The sequence below is a fragment of the Lissotriton vulgaris genome, chromosome 10 (assembly GCF_964263255.1).
Source record: "Lissotriton vulgaris chromosome 10, aLisVul1.2, whole genome shotgun sequence".
Lineage (NCBI taxonomy): Eukaryota > Metazoa > Chordata > Amphibia > Caudata > Salamandridae > Lissotriton > Lissotriton vulgaris.
The window spans coordinates 814,553,980-814,573,872 of NC_141698.1; the positions used below are offsets into that span (position 1 = coordinate 814,553,980).

General features: G+C 48.7%; 1 protein-coding gene across 1 annotated transcript in view; it reads right to left on the reverse strand.

The window, feature by feature from the left end:
- ULK4 (unc-51 like kinase 4) overlaps positions 1-19,893 on the reverse strand; it is a 1,855,260-nt gene that overhangs the window by 1,487,315 nt on the left and 348,052 nt on the right. Inside the window, exon 17 of the mRNA XM_086941729.1 lies at positions 15,155-15,233. Coding sequence (XP_086797855.1) covers positions 15,155-15,233 — 79 coding nt within the window. The remainder of the gene's footprint in view (positions 1-15,154; positions 15,234-19,893) is intronic.

Consider the following 19,893-nt stretch of genomic DNA (forward strand, 5'->3'; position numbering starts at 1 on the left):
ACACACATTTGGGAGCCAAAACCAGGGTGGAGGGAAACTGGCAAGGCCTGTGGCAGTGGAGCACAAACAGTCTGTCACCACAAGTGGAGTGGCCTCACTTTGTCCTTGGTCAGTCAGCACTGAGGAAGGTATTTCCATTCATCTGAGCAGATCAATCGGAGGGAGCCGATATGAATTTGAAAATTTGCTGAGTAACCTTCTGAAGGCATTAACGTGCTGCGGAGTTGATGATGACCAAGGGACCTCAAGGCACATTGGCCCAGAGATAAGTATTTGGTCTGAACAGGAACGTGACGCTGTTTTTCGGTTTTTGGAGCACAGACTTTGTAACCTCTCCTTATGGCTGGAGGAGATGTAGAAAAGTCATGCTTGCTCCTCCTATGTTTCTTCTTGGACTTGTCATCCAGCTTTGCCTTTGACTTACCTGACAAGTGCGATCTGGACCAGGACTGGCCTTCTTATCTGGATTGAGACCGACCCTGCTTCTTGTGCTTGAAGCAACAGTGCTTGTCTTCCAGCTCCCTAATGGATTTAGGGTGCAAGAGGGATCATTTGCTACAGGACTTGGAGTTATGTATTGTAGCAGGGGTGACATCTCTACAAACTAGCAATATAATTTGTTTGAAGTAAACAGGCTTTGGAAAAAGTACCGAAACGATATAAGAGGAGTTGGAATCCATGTAGAAGGAACTGATATCAGTAAGCAAATGTGGCTTCTATGCGCAGCTCCGCAAACGGAGTGGTGAGAGATGTGGATTGCCCTAACTGTCAGGGTTGCAAGAAGTATTGCAAGAATTGTATGATCTATTGTTGCACCTGCATGTCAAGTACACAACAATGCACCGTGTTTGCAACTAGAAACCCTTTTGACTTGAAAATCTTCAAAAGGACACATTAGAAAAATTACCAACATCTATAGAGAACTGTGAGGGCCAACTCAGATCACCTTGTATGGAGCCCAAACTTAGAAAATCATTAATGGTCGAAACTCCAAGCATTAGTAATCACATATAAAGCCATTTGATGCTTTGAAAAGAATTGTCCAAGAACAAGCGCTACCTCATCTTATGACAGCACCGAGTAAGCATCTGACAGTACCTGCTCCCATCCGAGATTTCATCATTTCTAGATTGGTCATATCAAACACCTGTCACCCTTACTGCTTTCGCATTTACTTCATATCCAAACCTTGAACGACCCACAGAGACGTTACACAAATATAGGGTAACATCCTGGATACAAAGCTCCCTTTTTATATAAAAAAATGTACCCCCTTTTTTTCTGAGCTCGAACAAAATTTCCAATACGAACACTCTCCATAAAACTCATGAATGTACCGAGGGCATGAACACCTCGTAGGGTTAATGAGGTAAACAAAAAGATGAGCTAAACTCCTTCAGTTTCAGAATCTCAATATCATTCTCTCATCCCCCTCTGAACTGACTGAATACACTATTATCTAACCATAACCAGGCTACCCCGGTTTAATTATGTAACTCGACTTTTTATGACATTTGTTTTAAGATAAACCCCGATTTTCAAGAAACAATTTCGTGATTAGTGCATACACGAACTCTAGTCGATTTCGAACATAATCATAGCGAGCAACACCGGCCCTAGCATGCGCGGTAAACAACAGGGCACTGCAGCTCAAAGCGCATGCGCTGCCCGGGTCAAACCAACTATCGCGCATGCGCGATCCGTAATAGAAGCAGATAGAAACTTCCAATTACCGGCGAACCAAATATGGGCATACGCAGCAAACATCAAGGCACTGCAGCCCAAATGCGCAAGCGCTGCTCTGGTTAAACTAACTATCGCGCTATCCGGAACAACAGCAGATCGAAATATCCAATTACCGGCGAACCAAATACGGGCATACTCGGTTCCAAGCTTGCCAATAATTCAATTAGGGGCGAATCAGCAATAGTATATAAAGGGCCCTTTTGAAAACACCACGGCACAACCAACGGATCCGGCGTAAGGGGCAGCGAAGAGGGTTTCTCCTTATAGACTCGTGAGTAATACCACCTCAAAACAAACAAACTTACCATCCCTGCAAATATGTAAGTACCAAGAAGAACAGCAGTATTTGTATTTCTCCCTCACAGGTAGCAAGGAAGCACGAGTAACCCCTACGTTAGTACGGTCTCATGGAGTAGTAAACTCCTAACAAAACAGTATGTTATCCCCACTGTGAGCTTCACAGAATTTTCTTATTCTTCAAAACAGGTTTATGACTCAGCAAGTATCACATGGGCTGACTACAACCCGATTTTGCCATAAACATTAGAGTGTGTGTTTTATGTTACATGTGTGTCTGTCTTGTATGTGTCCTTTTTATATGTAAAAATGTTTCACCATAGGCACGTTCTTCATGTGTAGAATGACACTAACGTGTCTTGAAAAATTCGAACCGCACCTCTCTGCTTGACTGTATCCACGGGTAAACATGCCTATGGTTTTTTAAGGAATGGACCACCTGAAAAAAATGTTTTGTCCTTCTCCTTACAGGTCAGCTAAATAGCGGTTGTTCAGTAGGTACATTACTATACCTGCACTTATAAATTCCACTTTTTTAGAATATAACAAATCTGAAAAATAGAAAAACGTGAGTAAGGTGGGGATTTGTGTACCCCCAGTCCTGAAGAAGGTGTTTTACACCGAAACATGTTGACACACACATAGGAGGTGGCGCACATAGGTTACGCCAATACCTCCCCTTTCACCTTTTACTAGTACCAGCCCGGGGGCCAATGAAAGTTTTTTTGCTACCCCACGAGCCAGGGTCAGACTAATTTGCATATAGCCAAGTTCTGAGCTGGGATGGTGCAGTGAGCTAAAAAACGGTGATGGATCAAGCCCTGATCTTTTGACTGGGTAAGAGTGGTCTGCTTAATTCAGACACTTTGTTCATCACCACCCCCTTTTTTGAATCATTTTTGTCCACCATAAGCTGGAAGGGTATACTCAGATGTGAGTCCCTTGCTCATTGCACCATCAGGATTCAAGCAAGCCGGGCCGAAGACGGCTGAAATGCCAGAAAGCGGTCCCCGGTAGCTTGTTTCCTTCCCAGTATAAGAATTGGCTTGGTAGTTTGGTCTGCCCTGTTCCCATGATGCACTGGGCCAGGGTCAGACTAATTTGCATATAGCCAAGTTCTGAGCTGGGATGGTGCAGTGAGCTAAAAAACGGTGATGGATCAAGCCCTGATCTTTTGACTGGGTAAGAGTGGTCTGCTTAATTCAGTTACTTTGTTCATCACCACCCCCTTTTTTAGGTTTAAAGTATTTTATTAAGGCACAAAAAAACAAGGGGAAGGGAGCAGGAGGTCAAGTGAACATACAGTACAAAAAGCGTAACGTTGCAGCGAGTCAGAAGAGAAGTAGGGAGGCTGGAAGCCCCAGAGGGTAACAAGGCATAAGACATAAGGCAATAAGGCACTGTGGATGACCCCCCTGTAGGCCGCCACTCCCCTAAGCAAGGCTAAGTAGAATAGCATCCCGCAACACAGTAAGAGAGAAGCACACCATTCCTCCAACCCCCCGACCCCAGAAAGGAAGAAGAAAGAAAAGCAAAGGAGGAAAAGAAGAAAACAATACCCCAACATCCCCGTCCGAAAGTCAGCGTTAGAAGCGTATAACCCCTCTTCCCACCCCCAACCCCCGGTCCCTGGACCCGCACTTTCACTCCCCTGGAGCCGCCGGTGGCGTCAGCCTAAGGAGGCGCAAGTACCGTGGACACGTGAGCTCGCGAAATTCCGTGGACAGCAGTGCCAAGAAGGGGTGCCAAAGCTCTTCAAACTGGTCAACATTCCCAGCCACCGTTAGCGACATCTTCTCCATGCCCAGTACCTGCCAGAGCCTGTGCAGCCAACCAGTGATAGAGGGGGCAGTGGGGGTACGCCAGAGCGCAAGAATGTTCTGAACCGCGGAGCCTAGCGCAATCGCAATCTGCCTTCCCCTGCGGGATTTCAGCAGGTACATCAAGTCATTGGGGAGGCCTAGCAAGACATACGCAGGGAAGCGCGGAAGCTCGATCTCAAAATGCCTATCCACCTCATCTAAGACTTCCTTCCAATAGGCCGACAGCACCGGGCACTCCCAGAGAATGTGCGTGAGGGTGCCCTCCTGTCCGCAGCCGCGCCAGCAGCCTTTATCGCCGATTTTGCGCATCTCATAGAGCCGCTCCGGGGTATAATACCAATAGGTGGACACCTTAGTGAAGGTCTCCGTCAGCCCAGTGTGGTACGCAGAGTGCCTCGCCCGGTACGCAATCCTGTCCCACTCCTTGTGGCTCAGGGTCCTGCCCAATTCCCTGTGCCAGCGCTCCCTCCCTGGGTTATAGTAATGAAACGGCAGGGGTTGGAGAAACTTATACAAGTCAGTAATTAGCTTGGCATCCGAGGTCCGGGTTACCAACCATCGCTCATAGGGCGTAATCGAACGGGCAGCGACGTCTCGCACTGGGGGTTGAAGAGCCCAGTGGCGGACTTGCATGTAACGCAGTCTATCCCCTTCCGTTAGGCCAAACTCCTGTCGGAGCTGCTGGAAGGGGAGCACGCCCTCCGGCCCGTAGATCTGGAAAAGCGCCCTGCAACCCGCGCTCACCCAGTGAGAAAAAGCTCCCGGTTCCAGACCGGGAGAGAAGTCTGGATTGCCAACAATGGGGGTGAACGGCGATGGAAAGGTAGTGAGCTCACGAAGCTCACACACCGCGTCCCACACTCTTAGCGGAACCCGGGTGACAAAGGAGGCGTAGAGATTAGGCGGGCGGTGAGTGTGCCGCAGGAACGGGATCTCTTGAAGGGTACGACCCGCCACTGCCTGGTCTTGAAAGAGCCAGTGTTTGTCCGATTCCCACCTGCTCCACTCCACCAAATACCGGAGCTGCGTCGCCTGAAAGTACTTCCGAAGGTCTGGGACCCCGAGACCCCCGGCTTATGGGGCAAGCATGGAGAGGACCCGCTTCATCCGGGGCTTGCGGCCCTGCCACACAAAGCGAGAGATGTCCGCCTGCGTCTGCCGTATCCAACCCACAGGGGGCTGGAGAGGTAGAGCGCGAAAGAGATACAGGATTTGAGGCAGTATCGTCATCTTTACCGCCGCGATCCGGCCCAGCCACAAGAGCAGGCCTTTGTTCCATCGGCCGAGTTCCTCTTTGATCTTTTTGCCCAGAGAGGAATAGTTAGCTGCGACCATTGCAGGCAGGGAGGGGGCAAGTAAAATCCCCAGGTAAGGCACCGTGGAGGAGGACCATTGCAGAGGAAAGAGACGCTGGAGGTCTCGCCTGGTGTCGACAGAGAGCGACACGTCCAGTGCAGCCGACTTAGTCATATTCATTTTAAAGCCCGCCACGCGGGCAAAAGCGTTCAGTTCCTGGACGCAGGCAGGGAGCGACCGCCTGGGGTCATCCAGGGCCAGCAAGACATCGTCCGCGTATAAGCTGACAGTAAGCGTGTATTGTCCCATCTTCACCCCAATAGCGTCTGGGTTATCGCGAATCCTCTGTGCAAACGGCTCCATATAGAGGGCAAACAGGAGCGGCGATAGGGGGCAACCCTGTCTCGTGCCGCGCTCAATGGCAAAACTGCTGGAGCTGTGTCCATTGACACGCACTGACGCTGACGGTCTCCTATAACAATTAAAGATCATAGTGCGGAACCTCTCGCCGATCCCCAGTTTCCCAAGGACCAGCTCGAGGTATGGCCAATGAACCCTATCAAAGGCCTTCTCCGCGTCGACCGATAGTAGCATCCGCTCCCCCGGGACGCGTGAGGCCTTTTCCAGCACGTGCGTCACCCTCTTGGTATTGTCGACCGTCTGCCTACCGGGTACAAAACCGGCCTGGTCCGCCTCCACCAAACCTGGTAGGTGTAGACCCAGTCTAGCCGCCATGATCCCCGTGTAAAGCTTGAGGTCCACATTTAGGAGCGAGATGGGCCGGTACGAGCCGCACAGGGTCCGATCCTTCCCCGGTTTCGGGATAACCGACACAGTCGCCGAGAGAAGGTCCGGTGGGATGGCTCCCGGCTCGGAGAAAGAATTGAACAAGCGGGCCAGGAGAGGCGCGACTGTGGGACAGAAGGTCTTGTAAAACAAGGCCGTATAGCCATCCGGGCCCGGGGCTTTACCGTGCTTTAGTCGTGCAATCGCGGAGATGACCTCCTCCACGTGAATGTCCCTCTCCAGGTGGGCCGCTTGGGCGGGATCCAGGGCCGGGAGGGTCACGGATTCCAAATAGGCCTCAGCCTCTCCCAGTGGGGAAGGCTCCGCAGCGTACAGCGCCTCGTAAAAGGAACGAAAGGAATCCGCCACCTCCGCGTCACCGGAAACCGGGATCCCATCCATTCCCACTAGTTCTTTTACTACATTGCGTTGCTGCGCAGCCCTGAGCCTATGGGCCAGGAGCTTACAGCACCTGTCTCCGCCGGTGTAAAAGGCATGCTTCAGGCGCAGCGCTGCATATTCCGCCCGGTCTAGGTCCAACGCAGAGAGGAGTTTCCGTGCCGCCTTCAGCTGCTTCCAGACACGAGGGGCCCCCGTTCGGCGGTGAACCTGTTCAAGTTCCCTAACCTGCGCCGTTAGTTCCTCCCTCTTGCGCTGGCGTTCCCTGTTTTCCGCCGAGGAAATGGAGATAAACTCCCCTCTGATGACCGCTTTCAAAGCCGCCCACTGCGTTGCCAGGGACGTGTCAGAGTTGTCATTGTGGGTCTGGTATTCCTGGATGACCTCCTCCACTCGCTTCACCACCGATTTCTTATGGAGAAGCGTGTCCCGAAGCCGCCACATCCCTCTAGAGGGGTTACCGCCGGCCAAGCAAAGACTCCGGAAACCGGGGCGTGGTCGGACAGGGACAAGACCCCGATGTCTGCCGCCGTGGCGGTCGAACAAAGCGGTCCGCTCACCAAGAGGTAATCCAACCGCGAATAAGTGCGGTGCGCGTGGGAAAAGTATGAGTAGTCCCTATCGGCGGGGTGCATGGTGCGCCAGAGGTCATGCAGGTCCATCTCCGCGATCTGGTCCTGTACCGCCCTAGACAGCTCCCCCGTCTGCGGAAAGCGCTGGGCAGACCTATCCAGGGCGGAGTCGAAGACCATATTCAGGTCTCCCCCCAGGATGATATGGCGATCGGGCGAGGCAGTGACGTCCACCAACACAGATTCCAGGAAGCGATCCTGGTGGTCATTTGGGCTGTATACGGAACCAACCGTAAAGGCAACACCTCCCAGACGCATGCGATACACTAGAAGCCTCCCCTTCTGCTCAGCATGTTTATACAACACCTCCCCCCTGAAGGAGCTGGCTAGAAGAATGGCTACCCCTGCAGTCTTGGTCACAGCAGAGGAAAAGAATTGCGTGGGGAACTTGGCAGAGCGCAACCTATGGCAATCTTTAGAAAGTAAATGGGTTTCCTGCAGGAGGCAGATATCCGCCTGCGACCCCTCTAGCAGGGAAAGGATCGCCCTACGCTTCACGGGGTTATTCAGACCCTTAACGTTAAGGGTCACTACTTTCAGGGGTGGCATCGCTCCCAGGGAAACAACGCGCTATGCAGCAAGCGAGGGATCAGTGGAAGGGGCTCGCAGGGCAGGGGCGCAGGGAAGGCCAGAGACGGCTTCGCACCTGTTCGGACAGTATCGGACGGGACCCCCCCAGCACCAAACCAACATTTAAATCCCCCCAGAACCAACCCATGGCAACCAGCCAAAACAAAAACCCAGAAAAAACACCCCATTGTCTCAGTCCAGCCCAAGTGGGCGAGTCTGCAGAAAAATAGTCAAGTGGACGTTCAGCCACACACCTCCCCCCTCCCCCCCCCCCCCAACTCCCAGCCCCAGCCCAGCATCGTTAAAGCTAAGAGTCTCTCCCCCCGGAGTAAAGTTAGGCCGTTAGGGCCACGCCAGTAGATTCAGGCAAATCCCTGGCCGCTGTCCTCAGGGCCTCCGCCATATCTGCCCTGATGGTGGGGGAGTCAGGGCGACTCGCTGTCGCTGACGATTGGCGCCTCCTCGATCTCCTTCGGCCCCGCCGCTCGGGGCGCCGCCATGCAGGTGTAGCTCCTTCCTCCTCCGTAGCAGTGAGGCCCAATACTCCACAGACATCTTGTAAAGAGTGCAGCTGATGCAGCACCCCATTCCATCGAAAGATAAGACGGAAGGGGTGACCCCAGGAATAGGCTGTCTCATGCTCTCGCAGAAAGTCCGTAGCAATGCGGAAAGACCTGCGCTTCTGCAGTGTGATGGCGGACAGGTCTTGGTAGAGCGCCACAGGTCTTTCTCGGAAGGTCAGCGGCTGCTTCCTGCGGGCCTCCGTCATGATGCGCTCTTTTAGGGGGAAATCCGGCAGGAATGCCAGGATATCAGGCGGGGGTGCCGATGACTGGCGCTGGCGGCCCACCCTGTGTGCTCTGTCAATGCGGATCGGAAAATCCGCTCCTTCCTCCAAGATGTCGCGGAACAGGTCCTGTAGATAGGCCACCAGGTCCGCACCCTCATCCGCGGATGGTACGCCTCGCACCCGGATGTTATTCCGCCTGGACCTGTTCTCGAGGTCCTCCGAGTGAGCCTGGAGCTCGACACACTGCTCCCGTAGGCGGAGGACGTCTTGCTGGAGATGAACTATCTCTTCATCGCGACGTTGGGCCGCCGTTTCCACAGTGTCAACCCGCTCGCCCAGGCCTTCGACTTCCCTACGCACTTCACGGACCTCTCCGGCCACTTCGGTCTTAAGAGTTTGAAATTCCTCCTTGAGGGAGCTGAATAAGTCCTCCATGAAGGACCTCGTGACTGGTGGTTCGCCCACGGTGGCGTCCGTCGATGCCCGGGAGGCCCCCGGGGACGGCTGCGCCCTGTCGCGTAGTTGCTGGGTCCTGTTGAGCATTTCCAGCAAAGTGCGATCTCCTCGTGCTGCGCCACGTCTCCCAGTCATCTTGACCCCCGGTGAAGCTCAGGGCCAGGCGCTGTAGGCGAGCCCCGCCGCCCGTGGGCACCAGATGTGAGGTCCTCGCCGAGGACAAGGGTAGTGCGTCACAGGCGACAAAATGGCGGCCCGGGTCTGGACGAGACGACCCTCGAGCCAGCAGGGCGGCCAGCAATGTCCAAATTGGAGGCCTTCAGCCTTGTGCTCCCAGGGAGGACAACAGATGTGTAGGCACCGGGATGAACCGAGGCACCCGTATGATAAGGGCGCGGGCGAGGGTCCCCAGTATCAGCTCCACAAAGACAAGATGGCGGGAGGGCGGAACCCAAGAAGGCATCCTAGGCCAGCAAGTCTGTGGGCGACCCTCAAACAGCAAGGGGTCTGGAATGTGCGAAACCAATGTCTCCCATCACCACCAGTTGATTGCCCGGCTCAGGCACTGCTCGAACTCCGTCGTCCGGCGCCTCCAGGCGCGGAGTTCGCAAGTCGTCACCCCCCGACACTCAAGGCAGGGGGGAATCGCCGACGGAGGGCCGGGGTTTGTCACCCAGCAATGGTGCTCGCCACCAGGGCACCGGCCAGGAAGCCTCCACACTTCGCGGAGTCCGTCTAGTCCGCTCCCTCGGGATCTCCGGCTTTCAGCTTTTCAGCACTCGGCCCAGCCGAGGCGCGCGGACAGCGCCGCAATATGCTCCGCCTCCAGGCTCTTCTCCTCGGGGCGACCCGGGCTCCACTCCTCGGAGCGATCGCTGAGTAGACCTTTCGGGGACTTCCCTCGGGGCTACAGAAGTCAAAGTGGTATCAAAATGTGCCCCAAGAACTCCGGCACAGTTCTCTCGCCCGCAGTGCAGCCACGGGGGGAGAGAAGCGCAGGAATCGGGGCTCGAGCTGAGCTGGGCCGGGGGAGCTACGGGAGGAAGCGTCCGCTCACCCCGCCATCTTGGCCACGCCCCCCACCACCCCCTTTTTTGAATCATTTTTGTCCACCATAAGCGTGGAAGGGTATACTCAGATGTGAGTCCCTTGCTCATTGCACCATCAGGATTCAAGCAAGCCGGGCCGAAGACGGCTGAAATGCCAGAAACCGGTCCCCGGTAGCTTGTTTCCTTCCCAGTATAAGAATTGGCTTGGTAGTTTGGTCTGCCCTGTTCCCATGATGCACTGGGCCAGGGTCAGACTAATTTGCATATAGCCAAGTTCTGAGCTGGGATGGTGCAGTGAGCTAAAAAACGGTGATGGATCAAGCCCTGATCTTTTGACTGGGTAAGAGTGGTCTGCTTAATTCAGACACTTTGTTCATCACCAGCCCCTTTTTTGAATCACCCCACGAGCCAGGCACTTTTTAAACTCCACTCACTATCAAACCCCACCACAGCACTCACTTACAATTCCCTCACTTACACCACAGATAGCCAATATAAGTGCTCCCACGTAACCGTCGGTCGCAGCACGTAGAGGGTTACCAGGAACCCAATGATGAAGCATGACACCAAGGGGCCTGTTGGTGTGTGAGGGGTACCCAAAAACACCTAGTGTGTTCCCACCCACCGTAGGGACACCTCCTTCCCACTTCCTAATGGATTCATTTTGTCACAATACCTTATTCATCACACAATGGATCAATAAAGCAACATTCTAGAATGTGCACTGTTGGTGTGTTAGAGACGCAAGACTAAGCAAAGAGAACTGCATTTTACTCTACACTGGATGGCCCCTTTAAAGTATGAAGGAAGGCTGCTGTACCAGGTATCATGAAATTTGTGGTCCAAATACTGACCACATGCCATCCCAATGCCATAACAATTTAGACAGTGCACAGAAGTATGCATTTTCTCGAGAGAGGCACACCGATACCTGAACATAATATTAATATGGTTCATTGACTACTAAATTTGCTATTCAATATGCGCAAGATCTGTGATTGCACAAATAACCTGTAGACACCACATTAAACGCCTTAGACAAGATTGTTGCCCTGCCCCAAGACAGACAAGACCTTGACCCTTCATTTTGGCTCTCTCGTATTAGCAAAATGAGTGATAGAAAAGAACTGGAGGGCGGCCGCGACCTCCGCCCTGTCCTCCTGGAATCTTGAACTCCATCATTGGGCACAAGCCAAGCATGATGTAATTAGACAACTACGACAGAGAGCCTGGAAGGGCACACAAATCACAGGTTGGAACACAATACTACTGGTTCTAGAACTGGGTTCAGATGAAGACCACCAAAGTCTGGGATTGCCTTCCAATGCACTGCTGCATTCACCCTTCTTCTGTGTCAACCCACTATCGGCCTCAAGTGACCCTCCAGTCATATTTCTCCGTGCCCTACATACTTTGATGCGCGATCGCCCCTGCCGTACTGGAGGGCCTCACCAACCGTTATGTGTCTACACACTCCCTGTAGCATGCAAACTGTGCTTTATATGTGCCATTCACAAGTATTTGACCTGATTGTAACATTTTTTGTCCTGACTGTTTTGTCAATGGTTTCACATTCATGCTTTACTGTACCCTGTGGCTAGATTTGCATATGTTTGTGTATGTAAAAACTTTCAATAAGGAGTATTTAAGAAAAAAATGTGTTATTCAATATGCTTGATGTCTGTCATGTGTTCTCCACAAAAAAAAGCTAATGCCCCATTTGTACGATTTATGTCGGGCTTCACCACCAAAAATGATGAATGTCTCACCAATACAATGTTTTTGCAATTTCTGTAAATTGTATTTTAGGATTTAATTAAAGATTTATATTTCTTTTAAAGGAAGAGGAACAGGTAAAAGCAATGATGGAGCGCACGACTGATGCTCTGTTTGAATACATGGATGAACGAGAGAACAGACAAGAGGAGCAACAGAAGGCACAAGAGAGATTTAGATTGTGAAATAGCCAGAGTTCACTATAAGTGAGCTGTGAAGGTCACTGAGTTTTAATATTCCGTGACCTGAGCCATGATGGCTGAAGTGCACTGTCAATGAAGAAAGTTTAGTGAGATTGCCCCTGGGGGTCTTGCAGGTGATGATGCGTTTCAGCTATTTTGTGAACAAATGCTTGGTTACTTGTAAACTCTGTGGTTCACATACATCTTTTTAGTTTGTATTTATACACCAAACAGCCTTGACTAAACCAGATCGAGGCACTTGGAAGAAACGATCAAGGTATCAACTGCAGAAGAATTAATAAACAAAGAAGCTAACTTGTTAATGCTTTCTGGAAGGAGTGCAGGGACTCCTACCCGTACAGTTGTAGTATGGTGCGAATTTTTGAAGCGAACCAACAAAAACCTGCCATCAACGTGACACTTACACTTTGTTTGAATGCACATGAGCAGACAGTGTTCAATGGAATGTAGCAGTCCTGAGCAGGTAAAGTGTGATTCTGTGTGTGAGGGAGGATGGACGAATGGCATGCAAACACTGCTGTCAGCATTTTAAGATACACCTGCACTTCAGCAGCAGCCAGTGAACTGGCTATCAAAGGTGGAAGGCAAGTCATCTTACAGAACTCAATGGTCAAGGGAACTGCAGCATTCTGTACCAAATGGCAGACTGCAGCACGGGAAGCGGGCCCCAAACTAACTGGTGAGCAGGGAGAGGCATCATAACCGTGCAGGGTGGCCAAGCCTGTACGGGAGCAACTGGGGTCCTGGTGAAGTGGGCAACATTTCTGAATCAGCCACAGACGGAACTATGCCAGGCTTGCCTGACCTTGGAGTGGCTGCCAGAGTCCCATCGCCCTACTAAGTGCAGGAGAGAGCCACAGAGGCGCCCCCCCCCCCATGGCGGTTTTCCCTGTCCGGAGGCAGCAGCCCTCTAAGTCCCAGTCTAAGACCCTGGGGCCACTATTAACTCGAAACTGTGGCTGATGGGTGCCTGACCCTTACATGGCCGCCAGTGGTAACTCTCCCTGAGCTGAACTTTTTCTTACATAAACCTACCAAGACTGTGCCTGACCTCAAGAGGGCGTCTGGATTTCATTTGGACCATGGTCTCTCACTCACCCCGCGCTATTCTGACAACCTCGGAGTACACCTGATCACTGTCCTGCCAGCGGAGTCTGAGCATTATGTCCGACGCCCGGTGGAGCTGCTCTGTTCAGCTATTGAGGAGATCGGCCTTGGTTCACCCCCTTGACCGTCACCTGCCCAGCTGAACTTTGGGCACAGTTATGTCCCAGTCTCATCCCTTCCCCGCTCATCGTTATGTAACTCTGCTTTTTCCTTGTCTCCTACCTTTCTATCTATCTATCTGACCGATGGAGCTACCGTAAGAGCTATAGGGATGATTGCCTGTGGATTCCCTTCTCAGCCGTCACCTACTTAGTCAGTCATTGGGAAGACTTTCCCTTCATCTCTCATACCTTCACCCCCTCTTCCTCTCCCTTCTCACTCCCCCTCTCCCATTTTCAGCTCTATTTTGTCTCTCCCTCTCGTTCTTTAAGGTGTTGCATATATTTGATGTAATGTGTAATTATTATCATTGTTGCAACATTGTTGATCCTTATGTAAAGCGCTCTGATACCTACGGGTCTAGCCAGTGCTATATAAAACTCTTTAAAGAAAGAAATGTAATCTGGCCAACTATTTATCAGTAAGGTCACCAAATTGGCTCTCCCCACAGTCCAACTGTAGTTTATAAGTGTGCCTCCTGGTTTTAGGTTATTTCGTTTTTTTTACACTTCCATCAATCTTAATTTTATGTTATTCATATTTTTAACATTTCCATCTGCATTTATCTATATTTCTTTTTTGGCTATCTTATTGGCATGTATCCATATTTATTCTGGGTTTTGAGAATAAATGGAGTGATACAATGGTATATTTCCACATTTATTTTACTGAGAAACATGCATCTATACTTTGATGCCTGTCGAGTTTAGCAAATTAAGCAACCAAATATAACATAATACTACACCCACATGTAAATATTAGCACTATATACAAATATATGTTAACATATGCCGGTATTTAAGGAAATCTCATCCTGGGTTTTTTAACTCCCCGTGCGGTCTGTCTGCTCAGCTGTTGGCCTGCAATTCATGAACAGCATGGATAGTCACTCACAAGAAGCACTCTGTTCTGTGATTTTCGCCATTAATGATAAATACAAACAGGAAACATTGTTTCGGGTCTATATTAATCTGTAAAAATCAGTGAAAACTGGGAGTCTTTATTATAAGAGCTCCCACTACCCGTTTGTGAGTTACTGCAGGAAGGAAGCACAGTGTCCTTCACAAATGTAGCATTTTTTAAAAAAAACACCTTGATGATGCTCCCTTTATGAGAATTAAGGCTCATGTCTCCATCCGACGCTACACCAAACCCTTAATCCGGTCTGTGAATTGTGAGGGGCAGTGGACACTGGGGGGACAATGATTGGAAGAAGAAGATGTAAGTTGGACCAAACAGAATGACCTCTGGGTTAGCAGCACTGAGTTTCAGTCTACTGGGTCTCAACCAGCTAGCAATATTAGAGCTGAGACTGAGCCTTTCAAAAGTGTAGGTCATATCACTAACGTGTACATAAACTTGAATGTCATCAGCATACAAGTGGAAGCTCTGATCGTCCATATGGACGAAAACAGAACCAGATATAAACCTTAACTAATGAAAGTGGCACAGCCAATCCTTGTGGGACACCGCAATCAATCGCCGCAGAGGTGAAGGGGCCCAGTCTGAAACATTGATATCCATCCTTGAGCGAAGATATAAACATTGATATGGTGTTGGCAACTCGAACCACAATTCTTAAGCACTTGAGTGGTAAGCCTTGGGTTACAATGTCAAGCACTGCTGAGAGGTATACCCTGGACAAGAGGAACAAGTCATCTCAGTCATAAGCGTACACAATATCGCCTCACACACTGATCAAGGACGTTCCTGTGCCCTGCCTGTGAAAGAAACCAGACTTATACGAATCAAGGATTTTAAGCTTCTCCGAATGGGTCAGATATTGTTTTCCAGTATTTAGGCCAACCATGGTCAACCTGCAATAGGACGAACATGGATGTACACCGTTAAAGACTGAAGGGTCTAACATATATTTCTGAATTAAGGGCCCACTGATACTTTTTTAAGTCTGTAAGGGACAAGGCTTGAGGGGAGTGATCGATTACCATTGAATAAAATGCAAGGTAAGTGTGCCATTGCCATATACAGTTTTTAAATCCTCACCAAGGTTCCGTGTTCCAGAAACATATTTATGAAAGATGGGAACATTAGTGTTAGAAATTACCTCAGTGATCGGTACATTTTCTTGAACTTCATGCGAATGTGAGGCCAGCAAACCTATCACTCTGACAACTTTAGCACGTCTGCAAAAAAAGAAAAGTACATTTTTTAAAACCACTGTACACAATCACATTAAAAATGTGCCTGATAAATTATGTGACAACACACAGATGGGAATAAGGCGTAAATAAATACCAGCTAAGATTGCACACAAGCACATACAGGCACACACATAACTGGATAAATGTTTTGTATGGAAAGTAATACAACACAACACATTTGACAAGATGCAAAATACTTTTTATAGCTACTAAGATTGTGCATCAGAACAAATACTGTATCTGCTCAGGGGTAAGCCTAACACACACTTTCTAATTATTATTGTTCAGGTAGTTCACTTACTCTGTTTTGCTCAATTCTAGATTACCTCCATTTCCCCTCCTTAACCGTGGTGAAACAGCGGCCCTGATCCACCTCGACCTCTCAGCTACATTCGATACTGTATCCCACCACACCCTCATCAAAAGACTCAACCACATCGGCAAACAGGGAGACACCCTCAAATGGAAAGCATCCTTCCTCACAGGACGCACCCAGAGGATCCGCCTACCACCTTTCACCTCAGAGTCCATGAGCCTCATTTGCAGCACCACCCCAAGGCTCATCCCTCAGCCCCACCCACCCCGTTGAACACCTACATGACACCACTGGCCAACATCATCAGAACCCACTGACTCAACATCATATCCTATGCGAACGACACCCAACTCATCCTCTTGCTCACGGAAGACCCTTTCACCATGGCATGAGGGTTGTAGCCAACTGGAGGAGGACCAACTACCTGAAGCTCAACATACACATGCTGATTTTTGGGAAAAACACCTCCCCCTTGGACAACACCTGGTATTCACCCTACCACGAACTCAGACCCACTCCAACTGACCATGCCCTCAACCTCAGCTTCATCCCGGGCAGCAAACTCACCATGCAGCATCAGATCAACGCAGTCTCCTCCTCCTGCTTCCACACACACTGCATGCACCGAATTCTTTTTAGATGGATCACCGTCAACACCAGAAAAAAATTCACTCAAGCCCTCGTCACCAGCTGACTGGATTGCGGAAATGCAGTCTACGCCTGAACCACTATCCAAATGCTCAAGAGACTGCAGACTGTACAGAACTCAGTCGCCAGACTCATACTCAACCTTCCCAAACGGACCCACATTACCCCCACCTCAGGAACCTACAATGGCTCCAAGTCTAGAAGAGATGCCATTTCAAGATGGTGACACGCCTGCAAGGCCCTCCACAACCAGGGACCAGCATAAATCAACCACCACCTGAACTTCCACCAACCCACAAGACGCCGGCGCTCCACCTCCCTTGCCCCCCCCCCCATCCGCCAACACCATTGTGGAGGTTGTTCCTTCTACCTTGCTGCCGAGTCCTTGAACGACCTACCCCTCTGCCTGTGTGTCTTCTCTCGCAGAATTCAGAAATTCAGAAGGAGACTCAAGACCTGACTTTTTGACTGAGCCCAGCAAGATCTCGGCACCTGGATACCCTTAGGGGTGAATAGCTGAGCTCAACAAATCCTTCTTGATTGATTGATTGATTGATAAATTACTAAAAATAATCTAGCTAATAACAGTGCCTTGACTCGACAGAGTGTAGGAGTATATGTGCAATAAGATATGTTTTAATCATGTTATAATAAAAGAGAAGCGTTTTTACATTCAGTGGATCGACGCACGTGCTCAGAATAAGTAATCAAATCCGAGTTCAGTGTCACTTTAATCTAGACTTCGACAGCAGTGCAAACACCTGAAATGTTAGACTCGGCCACAGTCTTTAACTCGTTGCGAGATCTGCAGGCTAGCCGACAGGCTTTGGAAGGAAATGGATCCTTAGGTAGTAACCATGAAGTAGTTGAAAGAGAATCAACAGCTGAAGTAAACTTTACCTAAATGATGTGCTGAGAGGTTATGGTGTGAATACAATAAAGTCCACATTTTACAACAACAAAGCAATGTATTCGGTTAAATGTGGCTTACATTACAGCTGATTGCCAGCAGGGGGCGGCACTGTTCAGGGCTGTAAATGTAATGTTTATTAATGCTGAAAATCACAAGATTACATTGCGAGAAGGCCCCTGAAAATGCTATTTTGAAACACACATAAATAACTAAAAATGTAAATATTCTCGCCAGTCAGTTCTAAGCCATGAAAAAGAACGAGGCTGAGTGTTTTATGCAAGCACAACACTCAGTTGTGACTTAACACAGATTTACAATGTGCTTAATTGAGGTACATTATTCAATTTCATCCTAATAGAGGGTTCTCCTTTCGATGCACCCTGTGGACGCTTTGCCGGGGGAAAATGCTGCAGCGTTCAGAAAGGCCGCCTTCTGCTTATATGGACGTGCAAGTGACTGCAACACAATGTGTGACTTGGTCGTCAAGGGTGCGGGCAGCGATCACCCGTCTGTTAGTACGTATTCAGTGGCATCACAATTCACAAACAGGTGGACAATAAGGGAGTTGTGACATCACAACTTAAGGGTTTCCTGCAGATTAACATACCAGTAAGGGCTTATTACAAAAGTATTATATCCTGACAAATGTAAAGCATAAGGCTGGTGTTTGTCCGGCAGGGAACCCCCCAGTGACTTGCATAGCGGCCTTAAAGTGTACTTTAGAAGATACGTTACTCGACAATGCCAACAAGATGATGGGCGTTTCTCCCTGTGAAGCACGCAAAACATGCTCGCCAATCCAATGTGAAGAGGGCTGCAAGGTATTGTATTTCTTTTATTTCCTTCATTATCACTGCTCTTGTTAGGTCATGTATTAGGTCATGCTTTCTTAACATTCTATGTTCCATTCCTTGCATCCTCGCAGAGAGTGTTCCTTCAAACATGTTTATGTTTGAAGGTGCATCTCTCGAGGATGCTATGTCTGTTTAACCATTGCTTAACTGAACTGTGTGTTTAACTTGTCATTCAACTGCTATGCTTGCTACTTGCCAGTGGTGCTCCCGTGTGATGCCGATTGAAACTCCTTTTGGATTTACACCTACGCCTGTTATTCATTCTTCATGAATAACCAACTACCTTTTTATTATATTTGGCGACAGGATTTGGGCAATTTTAATCTCTTTCGGCATTTTCACCAACTTCTTGGTATTTCTATGGTAGAAGGAGTTAATGAATCCTGTATTATTGATCTTATAAAACAATTTCCTGAAGTGTTTAATTCAAACGTGGGTAAAGTTGAAAAATTTGAACACTTTATTAAGTTAAAACCTGGTGCAATTCCAGTTGTACACAAACTCAGGTCAACTTCCCTCAGCTTTAGGGATGATTTGAAAAAGTTATTGGATAACATGGTAACTGACAAAATTATTGAACCTACAAATTCTTCGCAATGGGTCGGTCCAATTGTTATTGTTCGTAAAAAGGATTCTAGTATCTGTTTGTGTGCAGACCTTCGGTCTTTAAACAAAAATATATTGATTGATTGTCATCCCATTCCTAGAATTCAGGATCTCCTCACTGGTATTGATGGATGTAAGTTTTTCACGCTATTAGACCTGCGTAGTAGCGCTTACCACCAAATTCCTTTATCCTCAAGATCAACTGATTTGATTACATTTATTACACCATTTGGTGCTTATAAGTATTTGAGGTTGCCCTTTGGCCTAGCTTCGGCCGCAAGTGTATTTCAAAAGTTTATGGATTCTTTACTAGGTAAAATCAAAAATGTTCAAGCATATCAGGACGATGTTCTTATTTTTTCTAAATGTGTGGAGGACCATGTTAAGACCTTGAAGGAGGTGCTGTCATGTTTCAAAAATGTTGGCATTACTTTAGGAAAGGATAAATGTAAATTTTTAAAATCTGAGGTTGATTACTTAGGTCATTGCATTAGCTCGTCAGGCATAAGACCAAAATTCTCGCTTACAAAAGCCATTTCAGATGTCCCAGCTCCTGGTAACAAAGATTCCTTGAGGTCATTTCTTGGCATGACAGAGTATTACTCTACATTTGTTTCAAGTTACTCTCAGATTGTTCAACTTTACGGGATTTACTTGAGAAGAATATTAAATTTGAATGGTCTGATGTTGTAAATAAGTCATTTATGTCAATTAAGGAAGCAATTTTGAACTCTCCAGCCTCGTCTTCTTTTACCCCAGGAATTGAGTGTTCTATTTCAGTCGATGCCAGCCAGTTAGGTCTAGGCGCAGTTTTGTCTCAACACACAGGTTCTCTTGAACGCACAGTAGGTTTTGCTTCTCGGTCTCTGTCCACTGCAGAAAGAAATTATTCCACCATTGAGAGGGAGGCGTTGGCTTGTTCCTGGGCTGTGGAAAAGTTTAAGCGTTATATTTGGGGCACGCATTTTGTATTACTAAGTGATCATAAACCGTTGCTTAATTTGTTGAATGGAAATGGCACAGGGAAGGCTTCAGCACGTTTGGTGCGTTTATTATCCAGATTGCATGAGTTTAATTTTAAGATTCGTCATGTCTCTGGTGGTCTCAATGTAAGAGCAGACTGTCTCTCGAGACTTCCCCTCCAGGAGGATTATGTAGAGACGAAGTTTTCTGATGTTGAGTGTGTCGTAGCTTCAATTTCTGATTCAAGTGAGGTTTTTCCATTTTTGACTCAAGATTTATGGTTCAAGGCCTATAGTGATGATGAAGTGCTACAGGCTGTTAGTAACATGGTTATTAATGGTT